Source organism: Temnothorax nylanderi, unplaced genomic scaffold (genome assembly GCF_030848795.1).
Source record: "Temnothorax nylanderi isolate EJ_2023f unplaced genomic scaffold, tnyl_v1.0 TNYL_tig0282_pilon, whole genome shotgun sequence".
Lineage (NCBI taxonomy): Eukaryota > Metazoa > Arthropoda > Insecta > Hymenoptera > Formicidae > Temnothorax > Temnothorax nylanderi.
In genome coordinates, this window is record NW_027249344.1 from 191,508 (window position 1) to 210,535 (window position 19,028).

The window sequence follows — 19,028 nt, forward strand, 5'->3', positions numbered from 1 at the left end:
ATCAGTTGGGAGTAGGCTTCCACAGCGTTGGAGGTGTCTATTTCCTTAATCTTCTGTTTTTCTTTGTTAAGAAGAAAAACGAACTTTTAAAGCGAGTCTTTATCGAATTTTAATTTATGCGAGAATCTGAGCGTGGAGTTCAGAGGACTGTTGATCCGAGTGACGATTGGAGTGTGGTCACTGCCTTTAAGGTCGCCGTCCCGATCGTGGTCGTAGATGCATATAGTGGCAAGATCAGCAGAGACTCACCATTATTATATATGTTATAATAAGTGGGGGTTCCATCATTTAATATGACCATGTCGTGGTCTTCGATGGCTGTGGCGATTGTTTCCCCGGTTGAGTCAGTCCTTCTATTGTGCCAGTCAGGGTGATGGGCATTAAAATCACCCACAAGTATGGCATATTTGTAACGTCGAGCAAACTCAAACAGATTATTAAAGAAGGATTCCGGGGTATCTTGACCCGTGTGTCGATATAGGTTGCAGACAAACAACTCCTCATCCAGAAAAGGAACTGTGATTGCATTTAGTTCAACAAAAGGGTGGTCAAAGCTTGACAAATCGCAAATTTTAAAAAAGTAACAATTCCTAATGAGGGTGCAGATGCCTCTGGAACCAACAACGTCCGCATCGAGGCGGACGCTGTTGAAACCTTTGATGTTTATGTATTTGTCAGAGGTTAAAAGGGATTCTTGGAGGCAAACGATGTCGTAATTCTGGGCAATTGCTCTAATTTCAGGGAGTTTACCGTTCATTCCTCTACAGTTCCATTGTAGGATACTTGTGGGTCCCGCCGCGTGAAGGTCTCGCCTATTGCCTGCAAAGGTTACCAGTCGAATTCACATTGTAGCTGGGGGAAGTCAAAATATTATTTGGGGCGGGGAGAGACCCTGGGGGGTGAGGGTCACCAAAGGAGAAATTCGAGTAAAAAGGACTAAAAAGCGATAACGCGTAGCTAAGCTCACTAACAACGCTATGAAGGTGGAGAAACATTTCTCGCTGATCATGGATCGGGGGGTGTATTTCAGAAGGAGACAAATTGGATCCTTGAGAGTAATCCTCGTCAGCGAGAGAGGGGTTATTAGGGAGGCTGTTCGCTTCTTGTATCGAGGGGGAGTAAGGAGATTCTTCATCGGTTCTACCATTGGGATAGAATAATTCGTTCCTATGGGCTGCGGGGAATGCAAAACTGGGTTTGCTACGGGGTTTTGTTATTTTAGCGGGGTTGGGGGAGGAGCTCACGCGATGGCACGAGGGATCGGCAGGGGGGAGAATCGTGATTGAGGGAGTGGATTGGAGGGTTTCCGCAGTGCGTTGAAATATGAGCCAGAGCTGTTGCTGTCCCGCAGATTTTGCAGCGCCGAGAAGCTGTTATGCGATTCGTAGGATGAGGAGTCTGGTGGAGACGAGCGAGAAGAGAAAAAAGGAAAAAGTGGCTGCGCGTTACGTCTGGAGAGAGGGAGGTTGGGGAAGTTAATATAATCAAATCTAGTGTCCGAAGTATTAGAAGAATTAGAGGGGTTATTGATCCTCTTTTTAGCTTCGAAGAGAGGGAGATTTTCCGCCGCTGCGATGGCATACGCCTTTTTAAGATTAACTACTATAGGACAGTCGAAAGATTTGGCGAGGTGCGGTCCGCCACAGTTGATACACTTATTTTGCGGAGGCTTGTCGGGGCATTCCGCGTCAGTATCATGCCTATTATTACCGCAATAAACGCATCTGGGTTGACTTTTGCAAGTCTTGCTTATGTGACCCGCACGGAAGCATGCAAAACAAATTTTTACCTTCTGCACGAAAGGGTATACCGCATGTCTAACCTTGAATATGGATACCGATCCCGGAAGTTGCGGACCGACGAATTTAACGCAGACCGTGCGCGACGGCTCGTACTTATATGTATCGCCAACCTTGACGGTTGAGTCTGTGGACTTCAATTGGCTTGGGTAGAGACTCTATTTCCTCTAACAAATCTTCTATTGGCAGGGATTGAGGAATATCTTTGATTATGCCCGTTCTCATCGCTTTATATGACGGTATAAACGCTTTGAGATTGTAAGAAGCTAAAGTTTGATCGTCTATTAGTTTATTGGCCGCGGTAGCGCTCGTGAAGACTGCCTGTACATGACCTTTGCTAATTTTTTTTACTTCTTGCAGCCCTGATTTGACGATCCGCGTTACTATGCGACCGATTAGCAGGGGGTGGGTATTTACGGGTCTAAGCGCGTTGGAAGTCGTGCTCGGTTCGCTATCTATTGCGCGAATATGCACGATAAAGAGTTTCCCGTCGGATGGGACGTACCTCGAGTGAGTAAGCTTACGCAGAGATGTCAATGCCGTCGAACTGGATTTCGGTTCGCTGTCAGGAACTTTATCTACGCGATTACCTTGTACTGAGGTTTTGCTATTTTTTGAAGCCGGAACTTCATTAACATCACTTGCAGCACGCTTCCTTTTTATATCAAAAGTGATGTCCATCGGCGTTTGAGACTGCGTAGGGGGCACAATGTTGTTGCGGTTACGAGCGTTAGACCTCTTCTCAGATTCGGGCGAGGGCGGAACGTAATCCGCATTATTTAAGGATTCTGAGGACGACTTCCCGGTTTCCGCGCCGGTAGGGATAATAGGCCGGTAGGATAATAGGTAGCGAGTCAGTGGTCTCCTATGCTAGACGCTGGATTCACGCTCCGGAGATCCGGGTTCGATCCCAGCCAGGTACACAAAATCCTGGTGGGGTTTTTTTCCCGGTGATTCGTGGTGGGTCTAGTAGAAGGCGGCGGGGGCTACAGGATGCGCGCCTCTTCGGAATTTTCGGGGGACGCCATCAAGTCGATTTCTCCCTCCTAATGGGGGACTCGCCCTCACCTGCCCCGATATGACGGGTATGGTGGGGAAAGAGGAGTTATCGGCGCTATTCACCGAGTGGATTGCCGGTATAAGCAACCAACCCAGGGAACTGGTCAGGGCACCCTCTTGTCCTGGGAGTGAGAAATCGCCCCCGAAGACGGATGAACTATCACTTAAGGTAATCAACGGCGTAGGATCAGGCAGGCAAGGGGAAACCACCTGATTATTGTCCCAAGAGAACGCTTCATGAATGTACGATACAAAGGAAATGGCTGTGCCGAGCGATTCGGCTAGCGACCGGCGCTGCACTGATTCCGGGTCAGGCAGTGTGAAATGGGCTACTGGGCATGTGGAGGTGAAGGGACGGGCCTCACATGCAAAATGGACGACTGGACCCAATAACAAGCTACAGCTGAGGAACAACTTATCCATTGGCACATGGAATGTCAGAGGTCTACTTCACACAGGAAAACTAAATCTCCTTGAACGAGAACTGATGAGGGAGAAGGTTGACATATGTGGCATCTCTGAAACCCACTGGAAGGATCAAGGACACTTCCACACGGAACACCATAACATATACATGTCAGGAGGTGCGAACAGAGGACGGAATGGAGTCGCGTTCTTGGTTAGCAGGAGGATTGCACAGACGGTGCACTCGTATGAACCCATCAATGACAGAATAATCAAGATCACCCTTGCAGCTAGACCGAGAAACCTTCATCTGATACAGGTGTATATGCCTACAGGCGACGCCCCTGACGAAGAAATCGAGTCAATCTATGGCGAGGTGGAGGATCTCCTGAGAAATATACCCTCAAAGGAACCAGTAGTAATCATTGGGGACTTCAATGCCAAGGTGGGGAAGGTCGAGGAGGCTCACCTGAGAGTCACAGGAGGAGCATTTGGACTGGGTGTGAGGAACGAGAGAGGAGAACGCTTCATCCAGTTTGCGGTGGAGAACGACCTGGCCATCATGAATACCATGTTTCAACACCATCCTCGAAGACTGTCGACCTGGATCAGTCCCAATAAGGAATACCGAAATCAAATTGACTACATGATAATCAAAAAGAGATAGAGGACATCGATAAAAAATGTCAAGGCTAAGCCTTGAGCGGACTGTGACTCTGATCACAAACTGCTACTAGGAGCCTTCAGCATAAAACTCCACTTCCTGAAGAGGGAAAAAAACAGGAGATGACACGAATTGGAAACATGGAGGCCTTCCAACAAAATCTCATGGATAACGCTAACTGGAGAAGGAGCGATGATCCAAACAAATGCTGGGAAAACATCAAGGAATGGATCGGAGGGGCAGTCAGGGAGAGCGGAGCAATCGAAATCCGGAAGAAGAAGCACTGGATGACCGATGCAACGCTGCAATTGGTGGAAGAGAGGCGACGCATCAGAGGCAGTTTGGGTAACACAGGCAACGCAGACAACGCGGACCGATTGCGCCGGATCAGCCAACAGATCAAACAAGCATGTAATCAGGATAAAAACAACTTCCTAAAAAACATATGCTCTGACATTGAACGACACGCCGAACGACACGAGTCCCATGAACTTTTCAAAACTGTCAAGTACCTGACCAAGAAATTCAAGCCTCAAACCCAAGTAATCAAGGATGAGCAGGGCACGAAAATCACGGACCCAAAAGGCATTGCAGAAACATGGCGACAGTACTGCACCAACCTGTACAGGGACGAACATAGTCAAGTGGGCCCCCCATGTGGGCCCTATGAGCATCTGGAACCTCCCATCTTGCGCTCAGAGGTAGAGAAAGCAATTGGGCAGCTGAAAAAGGGGAAGTCACCCGGGGCAGATGGCATAACCGCAGAAGTGATCAAAGCCATGGGCCAAGCGGGAATGGACACAATGCTGGAGTTATGTAACGTCATCTGGAGGACCGGAAAATAGCCTGACGACTGGCGCCACTCGACCTTCATCCCGATCTACAAGAAGGGTTCCCCCACTGAATGCTCCAATTACAGAACAGTGGCTCTTATTCCCCACGCGAGCAAGATCCTTCTCCATGTCCTTCATAACAGACTAAAGTGCTTCCTGCTTCCGGAAATTGCCGAAGAACAGTGTGGTTTCATTCCGGGGAAGGGCACGAGGGAGCAAATTCTGAATGTTCGCCAAATAGTAGAAAAGGCCAGGGAATTCAACGTCAGGGTCTTTATATGCTTTGTCGACTACACCAAGGCGTTCGACTCAGTGAAATGGACACCCCTCTGGACCATTCTGATGGAAATGGGAGTACCGCGGCACCTGGTGGCACTTGTGCGGAGCCTCTATGAGAACAACACAGCGGCTGTTCGGGTCAACCGAACGACATCCAGCAACTTCCAAACAAAGGCGGGCACAAGGCAGGGCTGTGTTCTATCACCCATACTCTTCAACATTTACACAGAGTACATAATGCGGCAGGTGCTTGAGGATTGGAAAGGAGGAGTTTCCGTCGGGGGGAGGAGAGTCAGCAACCTGAGGTATGCCGACGACACGACAATTCTGGCTACGACCGCGCAAGAGATGGAAGCTATCATGGAAAGACTCGCGTTGATCAGCAGGGAGTATGGCCTAGAAATTAACCGAGATAAGACGAAGATCATGATCATCGACAGACAGATGAATAACCAGCCCAATGTGAAGGAAGTGGCTGGATTTGAAGTCGTTGAGAAAATGGTCTATTTGGGCTCCATGATAACTAACAAAGGAGGATGCTCAGAGGAGATCAGGAGGAGAACGGCCATGGCCAGGGCAGCCACCATAAAACTGAGTAAAATATGGAAAGATAGAACCATCACAAAGAATACCAAACTGCAACTAGTGCACTCCCTCATCTTTCCCATCGCAACCTATGCAGCCGAGACATGGACCATCAAGCAGGCGGACAGGAGGAGGATAGAGGGGTTTGAGATGTGGGTGTTCCGGCGCATCCTCCGGATCCCTTGGACTGTACACCGGACCAATATATCGGTGCTAGAAGAACTGGGCATCAGAACAAGACTTCTCAAGCGAATTAATCAGGCTTACCTCCGCTACTTTGGACACATCGCCAGACGAGGAGACACAATGGAGAAGCTTGTGGTGGAGGGAAAAGTTAATGGAAAGAGACCAAGAAGAAGATCACCGAACAGATGGATAGACCAGCTGCGGCCCCTGGTGGGGAGTTCTATTCACGGGGCGACTCACTTGGCGCTGGATCGGGGGGCTTGGAGAGACAAGTTAAAAGTGTGATTACTGTAGCGTCACCATGAAGCGCCACCACGCCCTGTCAAGGGCAAAAAGGATTGAGGAGGAGGGATAATAGGATTTTGGCTAGTGAGTTTTTCGAAGTGTTCATGGAAAGGAAAAAAGATCGAGAGTCTGGTGACGCGCGAGCGCGAACACGAGCGCGAACGCGAGCCCGAACGCGAGCGCGTGCTCGATAACGAACGCGAACGACCGCGCGACGACGGCCGGTCACGAGAACGATGGAATGTATGATCGGCGGTGCGACCGTACGGAGAGGTGGTGCGGGGAATTAATCCCAGCACCTCCTCCCCCCGCTCGCATACGCAAGAGGCTTTAGCCTCTTGCATGTTGAACACGTGCGCGATGTCCGGCTTCCGATATAGATTCGCACGTATTTAACACTATACGGGACGCTGGCGAGCGAATACGCCAGCAACGCACGCCAAAGGACGGCGATAATCGTCCGTCACTCGCGGAACACACACACGCCGCGAAAAACCAGCAAGAAAAGCAAGCTTCGATAGCTAAGATGCACGCGACACGTCCGAACACGTTCACGGCCAGCGCGCGAATCCGAGATCTAATTCAGCTGAACTTGGACTGTAATTTACAGTGTTACATTCTAAAGAAAATAAACGTAAACATTGAAAAAACAAAATGAAATATTTTTTGGAAGGTCTGAAATGTTCAAAAACTCATACGATGCAAAATTTAAAGGAACAAACCTTTGCGTACATCATTAACGTTGCCTAAAGGGAATTCCATATCGTCTGTTGTGTGGCGTTTCATATAAACGCGCCACTGCGCTGCATGCCAGCCTCGGACATGCATTTGCGAGGAGCTTCTGATTGGCTCATGCGAATAGGTCTTACGAAAGGAGACCACGTGACTGCGCGGGCGCTTGCGTGCGCCCACCTTCATGCCAGGAGGACACTCCTGGTTCAGCCTTGTACGAGTTAGCACGCGGTCATACTTGAGAGAATAAACACTTTTATTATACTGTACCCAGTGTGTTTTACTACTACGCCCACGCGGCACAGTGTCCTACCCCAAGGACACAACAAACTGGCGACGAGGATCAAGATTTCCGCGCCGAGGAGGGCGGTTAAGTATCGTGCAATTAAAAAAAGCACGTTGCGTGTAAGGGGCCGCCATTACGCCACAACACAACAAGTAGTGACCGTGTTTCAACTGCAAGTAAGCAGATTTCTTTTGCATAACTTTCGGGTTCTTGCCACACAGTCAGTGGCGAGATTACTCAATTCCGAATGGCCAATACCGCCAGCAATATCGAGGCCTTCAATCCTCAAAACGGTCCATGGACCGAATGGCGGGAAAGACTGGAAGCGGCGATACAGATATACAATGTATCGGCCGAAAAACAAACGGCATATCTATTGCATCATTTGGGCGCCAGTGCTTACAGCGTCCTTAAAAACGAAGTCATGCCTCAGAAACCCAGCGAGATGACTTACAAAGACCTAACGGAAACGTTAGAAAAATTCTACGAGCCGAAACCTCTCGAAATCGCTGAGAATTTCAAACTCGCGAGCCGGAAACAGCAAGAGGGCGAGTCCATTTTGGAATACGCTACAGCATTGAAGAAGCTATCGACGAACTGCAAACTGGGTGAGCATACAGAAAAGACGCTCAGGAACTACTTCGTGTTCGGGCTTAGAAATAAACGAACACTCAATCGTCTACTGGAGACAACGGACCTCACGCTGGAGAAGGCGATACAAGTTGCCACGACAATAGAATTGTCGGAGAAGGGGACACAACAATTACAAGGCGAGGGGGAAACTACCTTGGCCATCAGCACGAGGAAGACATCGGCATCTACAGATAAGTTTAAAAAGCGCGGGAACGCGAATGCGAAAAATAGTGTTGCGAAAAATGGCGCGCGCGGGAAATCGGTTACGTGTTATCGTTGCGGTGGCAGCCATTATGCGTCAGCATGCACGCTCGATAGAAGTATAAAGTGTCTTTCGTGTGGAAAGGCGGGACATTTAAAAAAAGTGTGCAAATCGTCTCGTGAAAACAATACTAAGAATATTGAGGTGCTCGCGATCGAACAATCGCGTTTCAGAAAAAAATTCTTTGCCACATTAAACGTTAATAATAAAGACGTGCGCTTCGAGGTCGATAGTGGATCGGCCGTCACTTTAATGTCGTTAACCGACGCGAAAAGGTTATTCAAAGGCGAACGCGTATTTACAACCGATTTGAACCTCATGTCCTACACACGCACGCCTATTCCATTACGCGGTTACATAGAAGTTCGAGTCAAGAACGGTAATCGTATTCGAAAATTACATTTATATATTGTAGAAATAGAAAAAGAACCACTATTAGGTCGCGAGTGGATATCACAACTTAATCAAATCGAGGAGTTGAAAAATATTACGGACCGACTCCAGTCGATTAAACAAGTTACCGTAAATGACAAAACGCAACTACAAACGCTGTTAAACGAATTTAATAGCATTACAAGTCCGTCCATTGCGAAAATTACAGATATACAAGCGAGATTAAATGTTAAGCGAAATACAAATCCGGTATTCCATAAGCCGCGGCCCGTGCCTTTTCGTTTACGCAACCAGATTGAAGAAGAGCTAGAGACACTTACACAAAACGGGATTCTCGAGAAAGTGGACTTCTCCGAATGGGCCACGCCCATCGTTCCCGTTATTAAAAAGAATGGAGCGATTCGCGTTTGCGGGGACTACAGTGTCACGCTTAACCCCAATTTAAATATAGATTCGCACCCTTTACCAACACCAGACGAGCTTCTCACGCAGATGGCGGGGGGAAAAGTCTTTTCCAAAATCGACCTTTTACAGGCCTACTTGCAACTCGAGATTAGACAGCAGGATCGCGAACTGCTTACTTTGAATACACATAAGGGTCTTTACAGACCAACGCGTTTGATGTACGGAGTCGCGTCCGCTCCAGCCATATGGCAACGCATCATTGAAAATATCCTTAAAGATATCCCGGGAGTCGTCGTATTTTTAGACGATATTAGAGTCTCAGGCAAAGACGTACAAGACCATTTAAGTAAATTACGCCAGGTTTTTACGCGATTACAGAAATACAACATACGAATTAATGTAAAGAAAAGCGAATTTCTTACGGATCAAATCCAGTATTGCGGCTACGTAATAGACAAAAATGGTATCAATAAAGCTCCGGATAAAATAGATGCAATTTACAACATGCCCCAACCTACAAATCTAACCGAACTTAGAAGCTTCTTGGGCATGATACGTTACTACGATAGGTTCGTTCCAAATCTAAGTGCCATTTTGCAACCGCTGAACAATCTTTTACAAAAGAACGTTAAATTCTATTGGTCGGAAAACTGTGAGAAAAGTTTCCAGGCAGCAAAACGAGCATTTACAAGCCCGAAATGCTTAGCTCATTTTGATCCCAGACTGCCTATAACCTTAGCCACTGACGCGAGTCCTTACGGAATAGGAGCAGTGCTCTCTCATATTTATCCAGACGGTTCGGAAAGAGCCATTCAATACGCGTCTCAAACGCTTTCGAAAACACAACGTTCATATTCTCAAATCGATAAAGAAGCGTTGGCAATAATCTTCGGTGTTAGGAAGTTCCATCAGTACATACAGGGTACAGAATTTACTCTTATCACGGACCATCGTCCGCTCACACAGATCTTTTCGCCGACAAAAGGTTTGCCAATTTACACTGCTATGCGTATGCAGCACTACGCGTTAATATTACAAGGATTTCGTTATAAGATTAAATATAGGAAATCGGAATTACACTCAAATGCAGACTGCTTATCGAGACTTCCGATACCGCGAAATACAGACGAAATAGAATGTGAAGCTGTGGACGAGTTCCGAGAAGCTACTTTCGATACGCTGCCTATTACAGCGGCACAAGTTGCTGCAGCTACAAGAGAGGATAAAGAATTATCTAACTTGCTAAAATCCTTAATAACAGGCTCTAATTCTAACGCGAATTCTAAAAGCAATAAATATTACACGGTTCCTTACGAGGAATTTTCCTTATTGCACGGAGTTATTTTTCGAGGGCACAGAGTTGTCATTCCGGTCGGGTTACAGAAAAAAATACTTCACGAGTTACATCTAGGTCATTTTGGCACAGTCAAAATGAAGCATCTCGCGAGAGGGTACGTCTGGTGGAACAAGATTGACAATGACATAGAGAAATTAACGCAGAATTGTCATGAATGTAATTCGCACAGGAACAATCCACCTAAAGTTTCAAATCACGTGTGGGAACCAGCTCAATTACCCTTTGAAAGGGTACACGTCGATTTTGCAGGTCCATTTTTAGGACACAATTTTTTCATTCTGGTTGATTCATACACAAAATGGCCGGAAATTCATATTGTCAAGGACATTACAGCGAAAACTACCATTAATGTATGCAGACAAATATTTTACACGTACGGGTTACCGAAATACATTGTATCTGATAACGGCACTGCGTTTACGTCGAAAGAATTTAGAAACTTTTTAGATTCACACGGTATTATTTCAAAATACACCGCACCGCATCATCCTGCGACAAATGGACAAGCCGAGCGCTATGTCCAGATTCTTAAAAATTCTTTGAAAAAGATGCAATCTACACATGCGAATGCGTATATCAATTTACAAAAATTACTCTTTCAGTACCGGAATACTCCTCACACAGCAACGGGAATAGCCCCAGCAGAGTTATTATTTTCAAGGAAAATACGTACTAAATTTGATTTGCTACGTCCGTCAAGTACAAAACGCACGATTCAGTATGAACGTCCTTTTAAATTCACGGTGGGAAAGAGAGTCAGTTGTCGCAATTACACTGATAAAATTAAATGGCTGTTCGGTACGATAATTGAACAGTTAGGCGACTTACATTTTAAAATACGTTTAGACGACGGTCGTGTCTGGAAAAGGCACATCAACCAAATGCGTCCGATAGGCGACGACACGCCAAGGAGTAGTGATAAAGATTTCTGTGATTCTTACGATACTAATCCGCCGAATAATTGTGATAACGCGAACAATAATACTAGTAGTACAAATAATAATATAAGCAGAAATGCGAGCGAAGGGACAATTGTAAATGCGAGTCCGTCCCAAGCGTCTACTTCTACTAATAGTTCTAGTCAAACGTTAGTCAATGCAAGCGGCAACACTACTCCTACATCGCCAGGTCCTTCCTACTCTACTCTCACAGCTCCTGAAAACGATTCCTCAATTTTCTCTACGCCTCAAGGATCCTGGTGTGCTTCTACTTCTAAACTGTCTTCACCCACCAGCCTTTCTGGAACCTCAGAAGCGAAAGAGACAACACCCTCGAAAAAGGGAGTGTCACGTCCGCAACGACAAATTCGCGCTCCAAAGTACTTACAAGATTATGAGACTAGTAAGCCTCGAATTTCTAAGTGAGGGGAGTGTTGTGTGGCGTTTCATATAAACGCGCCACTGCGCTGCATGCCAGCCTCGGACATGCATTTGCGAGGAGCTTCTGATTGGCTCATGCGAATAGGTCTTACGAAAGGAGACCACGTGACTGCGCGGGCGCTTGCGTGCGCCCACCTTCATGCCAGGAGGACACTCCTGGTTCAGCCTTGTACGAGTTAGCACGCGGTCATACTTGAGAGAATAAACACTTTTATTATACTGTACCCAGTGTGTTTTACTACTACGCCCACGCGGCACAGTGTCCTACCCCAAGGACACAACATCGTCATTTTCAAAACATTTGTCAATTTCCTCAACAGGTAATTCCATGGATGTAAGGCAAGTTTTATCAGTAGTGTCTTGGATTTTGGTATTGCTACCTTCGGTGAATACATCTGAGGAATGCTTCCCCAAAATGTACCACCGCAGCCTGTACCTCATATCTATAGCTGCCGGATTATCATGAGCGGCTCCCATCGCTCGAATATATCCAAATAGATTTTCCAAGACGTCCTGATTCAATCTATTAGTCATAATATACGACACATCTGTATTACAAATTTTCCTTGCCCATACAGCACATGATATCTTTCGAATGTTCTGTACTCGTACTGTACATATACGTACCGTATATAATATACCTGGAACATTTCTATAACATCTCTAATAGTACATTATTTTTCGTAAATTCTCAGGATGTACTTGTAATATCTCAAAGTAGTACATTATTTTTCGTAAATTCTCAGGATGTACTTGTAATATCTCACAGTAGTACATTATTTTTCGTAAATTCTCGTATACTACTCAGAATATATAAATTAATACGGATCAGAAGATAAAGTGTCCGCTCGCGGTGTGGTGCTTTCACCGACGACGCCGAATCGGCTAAGTCCGAAGGCGGCGTGTTGATGCGCGCGCTAGGCGAGCCGAAGTCGCCCCGATGAGAGTCGATCGGGCACGAAGCCACGAACACGAAGTCGGACGTCGGCGGTCGGACATCTTGTCGAAGTTGTGTCGTGCACGCAAGCAAGAAGCGCGCAAGGACAAGAAACGATCCGTGAGTGCGAGAAACGGCTGTCCATAGTGTCCATGTGCGCGACGGTCTCGTCGACATAACCTTCCGCGGCTTCTTTGGCCCCGTCTTTATTAATTCGGTCATTATTCGCGTATCTGCACGCGAACGAGGAAACGATCCGCGCGTGCAAGAAACGGCTGTTCATGTGCGCGACGGTCTCGTCGACATAACCTTCCGCGGCTTCTTTGGCCCCGTCTTTATTAATTCGGTCATTATTCGCGTATGTGCACGCGAGCGAGGAAACGATCCGCGAGTGCGAGAAACGGCTGTTCATGTGCGCGACGGTCTCGTCGACATAACCTTCCGCGGCTTCTTTGGCCCCGTCTTTATTAATTCGGTCATTATTCGCGTATGTGCACGCGAGCGAGGAAACGATCAGCGAGTGCGAGAAACGGCTGTCTCCGTTCGACAGCAACGTACGACAGCACGTATACGGATACGTGTCTCGTGTGTCGTCTTAAAACGTTGCTCAAACGTTGCGTCAGCCTCTCGCTTTTGCCTTTCGTTCACTTCTACATTCGTAAAGAACGGAAAATATTGGTAAGTTTATTATCATAATTCGTAAATAGTGAATCGAATGAGAATCGGCACAAATTAATGTCACTGTTGTTATTATATTTTTCAGACTCGACGACCGGTGTTTCCTCCGTTTATCTTACACGGACGTATCTCGTGTGTCGTCCTAAAACGTTGCTCAAACGTTGCGTCAGCCTCTCGCTTTTGCCTTTCGTTCACTTCTACATTCGTAAAGAACGGAAAATATTGATAAGTTTATTATCATAATTCGTAAATAGTGAATCGAGCGAGAATCGGCACAAATTAATGTCACTGTTGTTATTATATTTTTCAGACTCGACGACCGGTGTTTCCTTTGTTTATCTTACACGGACGTATCTCGTGTATCGTGCTGAAACGTTGCGTCAGCCTCTCGCTTTTGCCTTTCGTTCACTTCTACATTCGTAAAGAACGGAAAATATTGGTAAGTTTATTATCATAATTCGTAAATAGTGAATCGAGCGAGAATCGGCACAAATTAATGTCACTGTTGTTATTATATTTTTCAGACTCGACGACCGGTGTTTCCTCCGTTTATCTTACACGGACGTATCTCGTGTGTCGTACTGAAACGTTGCGTCAGCCTCTCGCTTTTGCCTTTCGTTCACTTCTACATTCGTAAAGAACGGAAAATATTTACATTTAGAATTATTCACATTTAGATTATCGGAACATTTAAAACGTTGTGTCTGGAGGAGCAGCTTATTTGTTTACTTTTCTAAACGCGAGATGCATTCCATTTATCGCTCCTGTTTCGCGTGCTGGTTCTCGTTCCCATAAAACAGATTGCGTGCGACGACGAAGTGTTTGGCTCGCATACGTTGGAGTCAATTTGTGATACCAATTGTGTATTTGTGCAATACATACCAACAGCTCAACGAATTTTGCTTCGTCTTCTCGTTTTGTAATAGGTATGTTTCGTCTAGAGGATGACATGTAGTCAGGTTTTTAATAGTGACGGCGGAAAGGATTATATATAATATGCGCTGTCGTGCGAATAAGTGTCATATTGTCTATAGAGGAGGATGTTTCAATGCTATGCTCACCGATATTACGTCTCTATTGGTTCTCCATATATACAGAATATCCCATAATATATGTTTTTTTTTCTTAAAAAATATATTATGTACAGACATGTGCACATACGTATGTAACATGATATATGTATACTTATGTATATATGTGTGTGTACATCTATGTTACTGAAGGATGGTCCGTATATGGAAAGAATTTTGTAACATAATACAACACGTATTAAAACATCCACGGACAATATGATGCCTTCCCTTGCCATATATATGTATCATTCGTACAATTATAACTTGCCGCTTACTGTAAATGCGCTGCAATTACGTTATAAAGTCCATTCTAATTATTTTCTATTCGAAATATCGAGATTACCGTCTGACATAACTTACAAGATAAATGTTCGCACTGTAAGAATTGTTTGTCTTAATGTATTATTCAATTGAAAATGTATTTATGAGATAATTGAACGATTGCAGTGTTCTCGAACTTTAAATATTTTCCTATTTCTTTTTTGTTTACTTATGTGCAATCCTTTTTTTAAGAAAACGATTATTTTCGCTAGTTTTAAATATGTTCTTCATATGTACTCAAATCACTATGTGATTTAAAGTTCGAGAACACTGCAATATAAGGAAATCGTATGTCACATAAAACAGGCAGTAATCTATTATTCATCCACGACTTTCAGGCTGTATCGCCCATCTCTAGTATAGGATAAACAAAATAATAATTACTTACGCGACTATGTAAATGATTAATGTATTATTCAATTGAAAATGTATTCACGAGATATTTGAACGATATTGCAGTGTTCTCGAACTTTAAATATTTTCCTATTTCTTTTTTGTTTACTTATGTGCAATCCTTTTTTTAAGAAAACGATTATTTTCGCTAGTTTTAAATATGTACTTTATATGTACTCAAATCACTATGTGATTTAAAGTTCGAGAACACTGCAATATAAGGAAATCGTATGTCACATAAAACAGGCAGTAATCTATTATTCATCCACGACTTTCAGGCTGTATCGCCCATCTCTAGTATAGGATAAACTAAATAATAATTACTTACGCGACTATGTAAATGATTAATGTATTATTCAATTGAAAATGTATTCACGAGATATTTGAACGATTGCAGTGTTCTCGAATTTTAAATCACGCTTAATTTGTAAGTACATTTTTCTGTACAAACGATAACTTACGAGTGAGGACTCAGATTTTTAAATCTTTCCAACAAGTTGTGTGACTATAATACATTTTCCTATCCTTTTGTTCTAAATAAGCGTCATTAGATACACGACACATGTAAAAAATGCATACTTTCCTATTTCCTTTTGGTTTACTTATGTGCAATCCTTTTTTTAAGAAAACGATTATTTTCGCTAGTTTTAAATATGTACTTTATATGTACTCAAATCACTATGTGATTTAAAGTTCGAGAACACTGCAATATAAGGAAATCGTATGTCACATAAAACAGGCAGTAATCTATTATTCATCCACGACTTTCAGGCTGTATCGCCCATCTCTAGTATAGGATAAACTAAATAATAATTACTTACGCGACTATGTAAATGATTAATGTATTATTCAATTGAAAATGTATTCACGAGATATTTGAACGATTGCAGTGTTCTCGAATTTTAAATCACGCTTAATTTGTAAGTACATTTTTCTGTACAAACGATAACTTACGAGTGAGGACTCAGATTTTTAAATCTTTCCAACAAGTTGTGTGACTATAATACATTTTCCTATCCTTTTGTTCTAAATAAGCGTCATTAGATACACGACACATGTAAAAAATGCATACTTTCCTATTTCCTTTTGGTTTACTTATGTGCAATCCTTTTTAAGAAAACAATTATTTTCGCTAGTTTTAAATATGTACTTCATATGTACTCAAATCACTATGTGATTTAAAGTTCGACAGCACTGCAATATTCTATAAGGAAATCGTATGTGACATAAAACAGGCAGTAATCTATTATTCTATAGCAATTCTCTCATCACGTATGACACTCGAAGTAACATAAGCATTAAACTCGGCGTTATTGCGGTATTAATTGTCAGTATTAATATTTGTAGTGTATAATGTACACACATTGACAATAATTTACAATGCACATATAAATAAATATAAATTTATAAAATATAAAAGAGTACCAATTATTTAACCCTAATCGAACGTAATAAGTATATACCGTGCATATTCTATCCTTGGTTCTATATTGATACCTGAGATATTCTTGGTATTTACTGCGGGATATTCTCAGTAGATACTAATAAACTAGGTGGGGCGGAAATAGGAATGTTCTGAGTATGTTCTCAGAAAATCGTGGTACGTATCTCGAATGTTGTGAGAATATACGCAATCTACTGCTGAGATATCCTTCGAACATTCTCAGTATCTACTTGTGCTGTATGGGTGTTTACTGTACAGACTTTCAAAAACTATAAATAAATAAAATATATGGACATGCTGTTACAGATTATGAATATCTTAAATAAAATACATATTACCATCATTCCCTGGAAATGCAAAGGGTACAGCATCTGGGTTGAGGGGCCTAGAATTCCTTGGTGTTCCTGCTAACTCGTCTACGAAGGACACCTTCCTGTAGCATGACTCATTAAAATGAGCTGAGCACACACGAGCTGCATCAATAAATTCCATAATTAATTATTATTAATTATTAATCGAAACGTGCATTAAAAACATGACATTATCGACAATTCTGAGGAGCTGTTGAACGCCAAAGTGATCAACTATACGAATCATAAAAAAGTGCCTCGATATTATTGTTATTAAATTAATGTTTCAGTAGTTAAAATTTTTTTAATTTTGCTGATAGTAATTTTACTTATGTTTGAGATGTATTTCAAGTAAATTTATGTCGAAAAATATACAAATATAAACACATGAATTTCCGGCCCTACACGGATGAGCCACCTTAAGAACAATAAAATGATCTTGTAAGTAAATTGCATTAACATTAGTGTACATACCATTTTTCTCCTTAATTTCCCCTATTCTCCTTCCACACGCCATTATCCACTTTTCACAGAGCTCCCTTTTTTTTGGAAAAGAAAAAAATCGGTAGTTCTCTTTTCCAGAACGGTTTGTGCACCCTTTCATGGCACACAGCGGCATTGTCACTAAATTTGTTTAAAATTTTACTTCTAAACACTGAATCACAAACTGAAACTAATGTAAACACCCGGGACCTAACCTCGTCACACACTACTTCGCTCTACATATACAGACACTACTCATACACATATAAATCAAATATGGCCGAAAGTTGAGACCTGCGCAGATTGTGACGAAAAATAGACCAGGATAGGAACACACCTTGTTTTATTACATCGTGAGACGAACGGTATTCAGATATCGCGAACGACGGTGGTCGTTGTTGGATCGTCGCCGCGGGTCCGTTACCAAACGGTTCGGCGCCCATATTCGCGACCGATGCTTGGATCGCGTTAGCCATCATAGCGGATATCGCCTGCAGCAGTTCTGGCGAGATATTTGTCGGCGGCTGAGCCATCTCCTCTTGCTGCGCTTACACTTGCTTCCGCTAATCACTTCACTTGCTTTAATCCCGCTAATCCCACTTCTGACACCACTGTTGGATTTGTGATAATACCCTGGGAATATCGGGATTGCGGGAGACAAGGAATTACACGCGTGTTTAATCACGATCGACTCTTTATTCGTAAACACGTCGTTAGTTGGCGATATACAACGGAAGACTGTGTGCGGCCGGGAAGTCGACCGAAGCGGAAGACTACAGCGCCCTGTCGTGCCGCACCTTGATATTGGTCTTAGGGCCGGCACCGGGTTCGTAGGATCCGCGGGAGGATGAAAGAACACTCACAGATTTGATTGGTTGTAGCGTGGAGTATAATTAAAAGGCTTATTCACAGTTACACTTGTTCACTTATTCTAACGCCCTGGCTTGCGGGCTCAAGGTTAATACACGCTGTAACGATACGTGGTCTCGCGATACGCGCTCGGTTATTAGACTGCCCGCCGTTCCTTGGAAGGGCGGGCTTTTTATCGCCTCGGCATTGCTGACTTAGCAGTCAGCGATTTTGACTTCGCGATCAACGTCCTAGCGGGCTGGTGATATCCCGAATGACCATATATGGTCATTACCGCGACGCGTGCTGGCTTTCGCGTCATCGGTCCTCGTCGCTAGGGTCGGATTACCAAATAATCCGGCCCTCGGTGTTGCCAGGTGCCATACTTTATCGCGAATACGTTGTGCGCTCACAACATCCCTTCCCCCACGGAAAAAGAAAAACTGATATATGAGGTTTTTCGTTAATATTTGTGTTGTTTTCTTTTTCCATGGAAGTTACATTATTCTATTTTTCCAGTTGTGTGCGGAAGTCGCGTCGCGTGTTCTTCTTCGCTTTCTTTTTTATTATCCATGTTATCGTAATTCCTATTCCTATTATGATTACAACTATGGACACGGAGCCCACGGGATATATTACATTCTTATTAGATAGAAAGCTGACTTGGTTGTTGTCTAGCTCCTTGTTTATTTCCTCGAGATTAAGGCTTAGTTTAGTTAGTTCTGCGGGATCATTGACCACCGGTTCTGGCCGTAGTTCTGTTCCTGATTTTTTTTTTTTTTCGAAATTTTGTGTTATTGTTCTGAAAGTCAGGTTAAATTGTGATAGATGATTTTGTATGTACTTGGTGTACTCTTGTTTTTTCGTTCGTATCGTTAAGTCTGTCGTCGTCAGTCTACAGTTTTCGTTTAACTTAATTTTTCCCGTTCTATTTATTTCAATTTTGTTTTCTGCCTGA

General features: G+C 43.7%; 1 protein-coding gene and 2 long non-coding RNA genes across 3 annotated transcripts; 2 read left to right on the top strand and 1 right to left on the bottom strand.

Annotated features, from left to right (window-relative positions):
* The first annotated feature begins 3,117 nt into the window (after window positions 1–3,117).
* LOC139780512 (craniofacial development protein 2-like) lies at window positions 3,118–3,930 on the top strand. The gene has a single exon (XM_071719171.1). The coding sequence runs from the start codon at window positions 3,118–3,120 to the stop codon at window positions 3,928–3,930; it is 813 nt and encodes a 270-aa protein (XP_071575272.1).
* Window positions 3,931–11,953: 8,023 nt separating this feature from the next.
* LOC139780507 (uncharacterized) lies at window positions 11,954–16,363 on the top strand. Its single transcript, XR_011720262.1, has 3 exons — window positions 11,954–13,157; window positions 13,243–13,596; window positions 13,682–16,363. It is a non-coding gene; the product is annotated as an uncharacterized lncRNA (long non-coding RNA).
* LOC139780508 (uncharacterized) lies at window positions 16,279–17,653 on the bottom strand. Its single transcript, XR_011720263.1, has 2 exons — window positions 17,213–17,653; window positions 16,279–16,861 (listed from the first exon to the last, which is right to left on the bottom strand). It is a non-coding gene; the product is annotated as an uncharacterized lncRNA (long non-coding RNA).
* Between the last annotated feature and the right edge of the window lie 1,375 nt (window positions 17,654–19,028).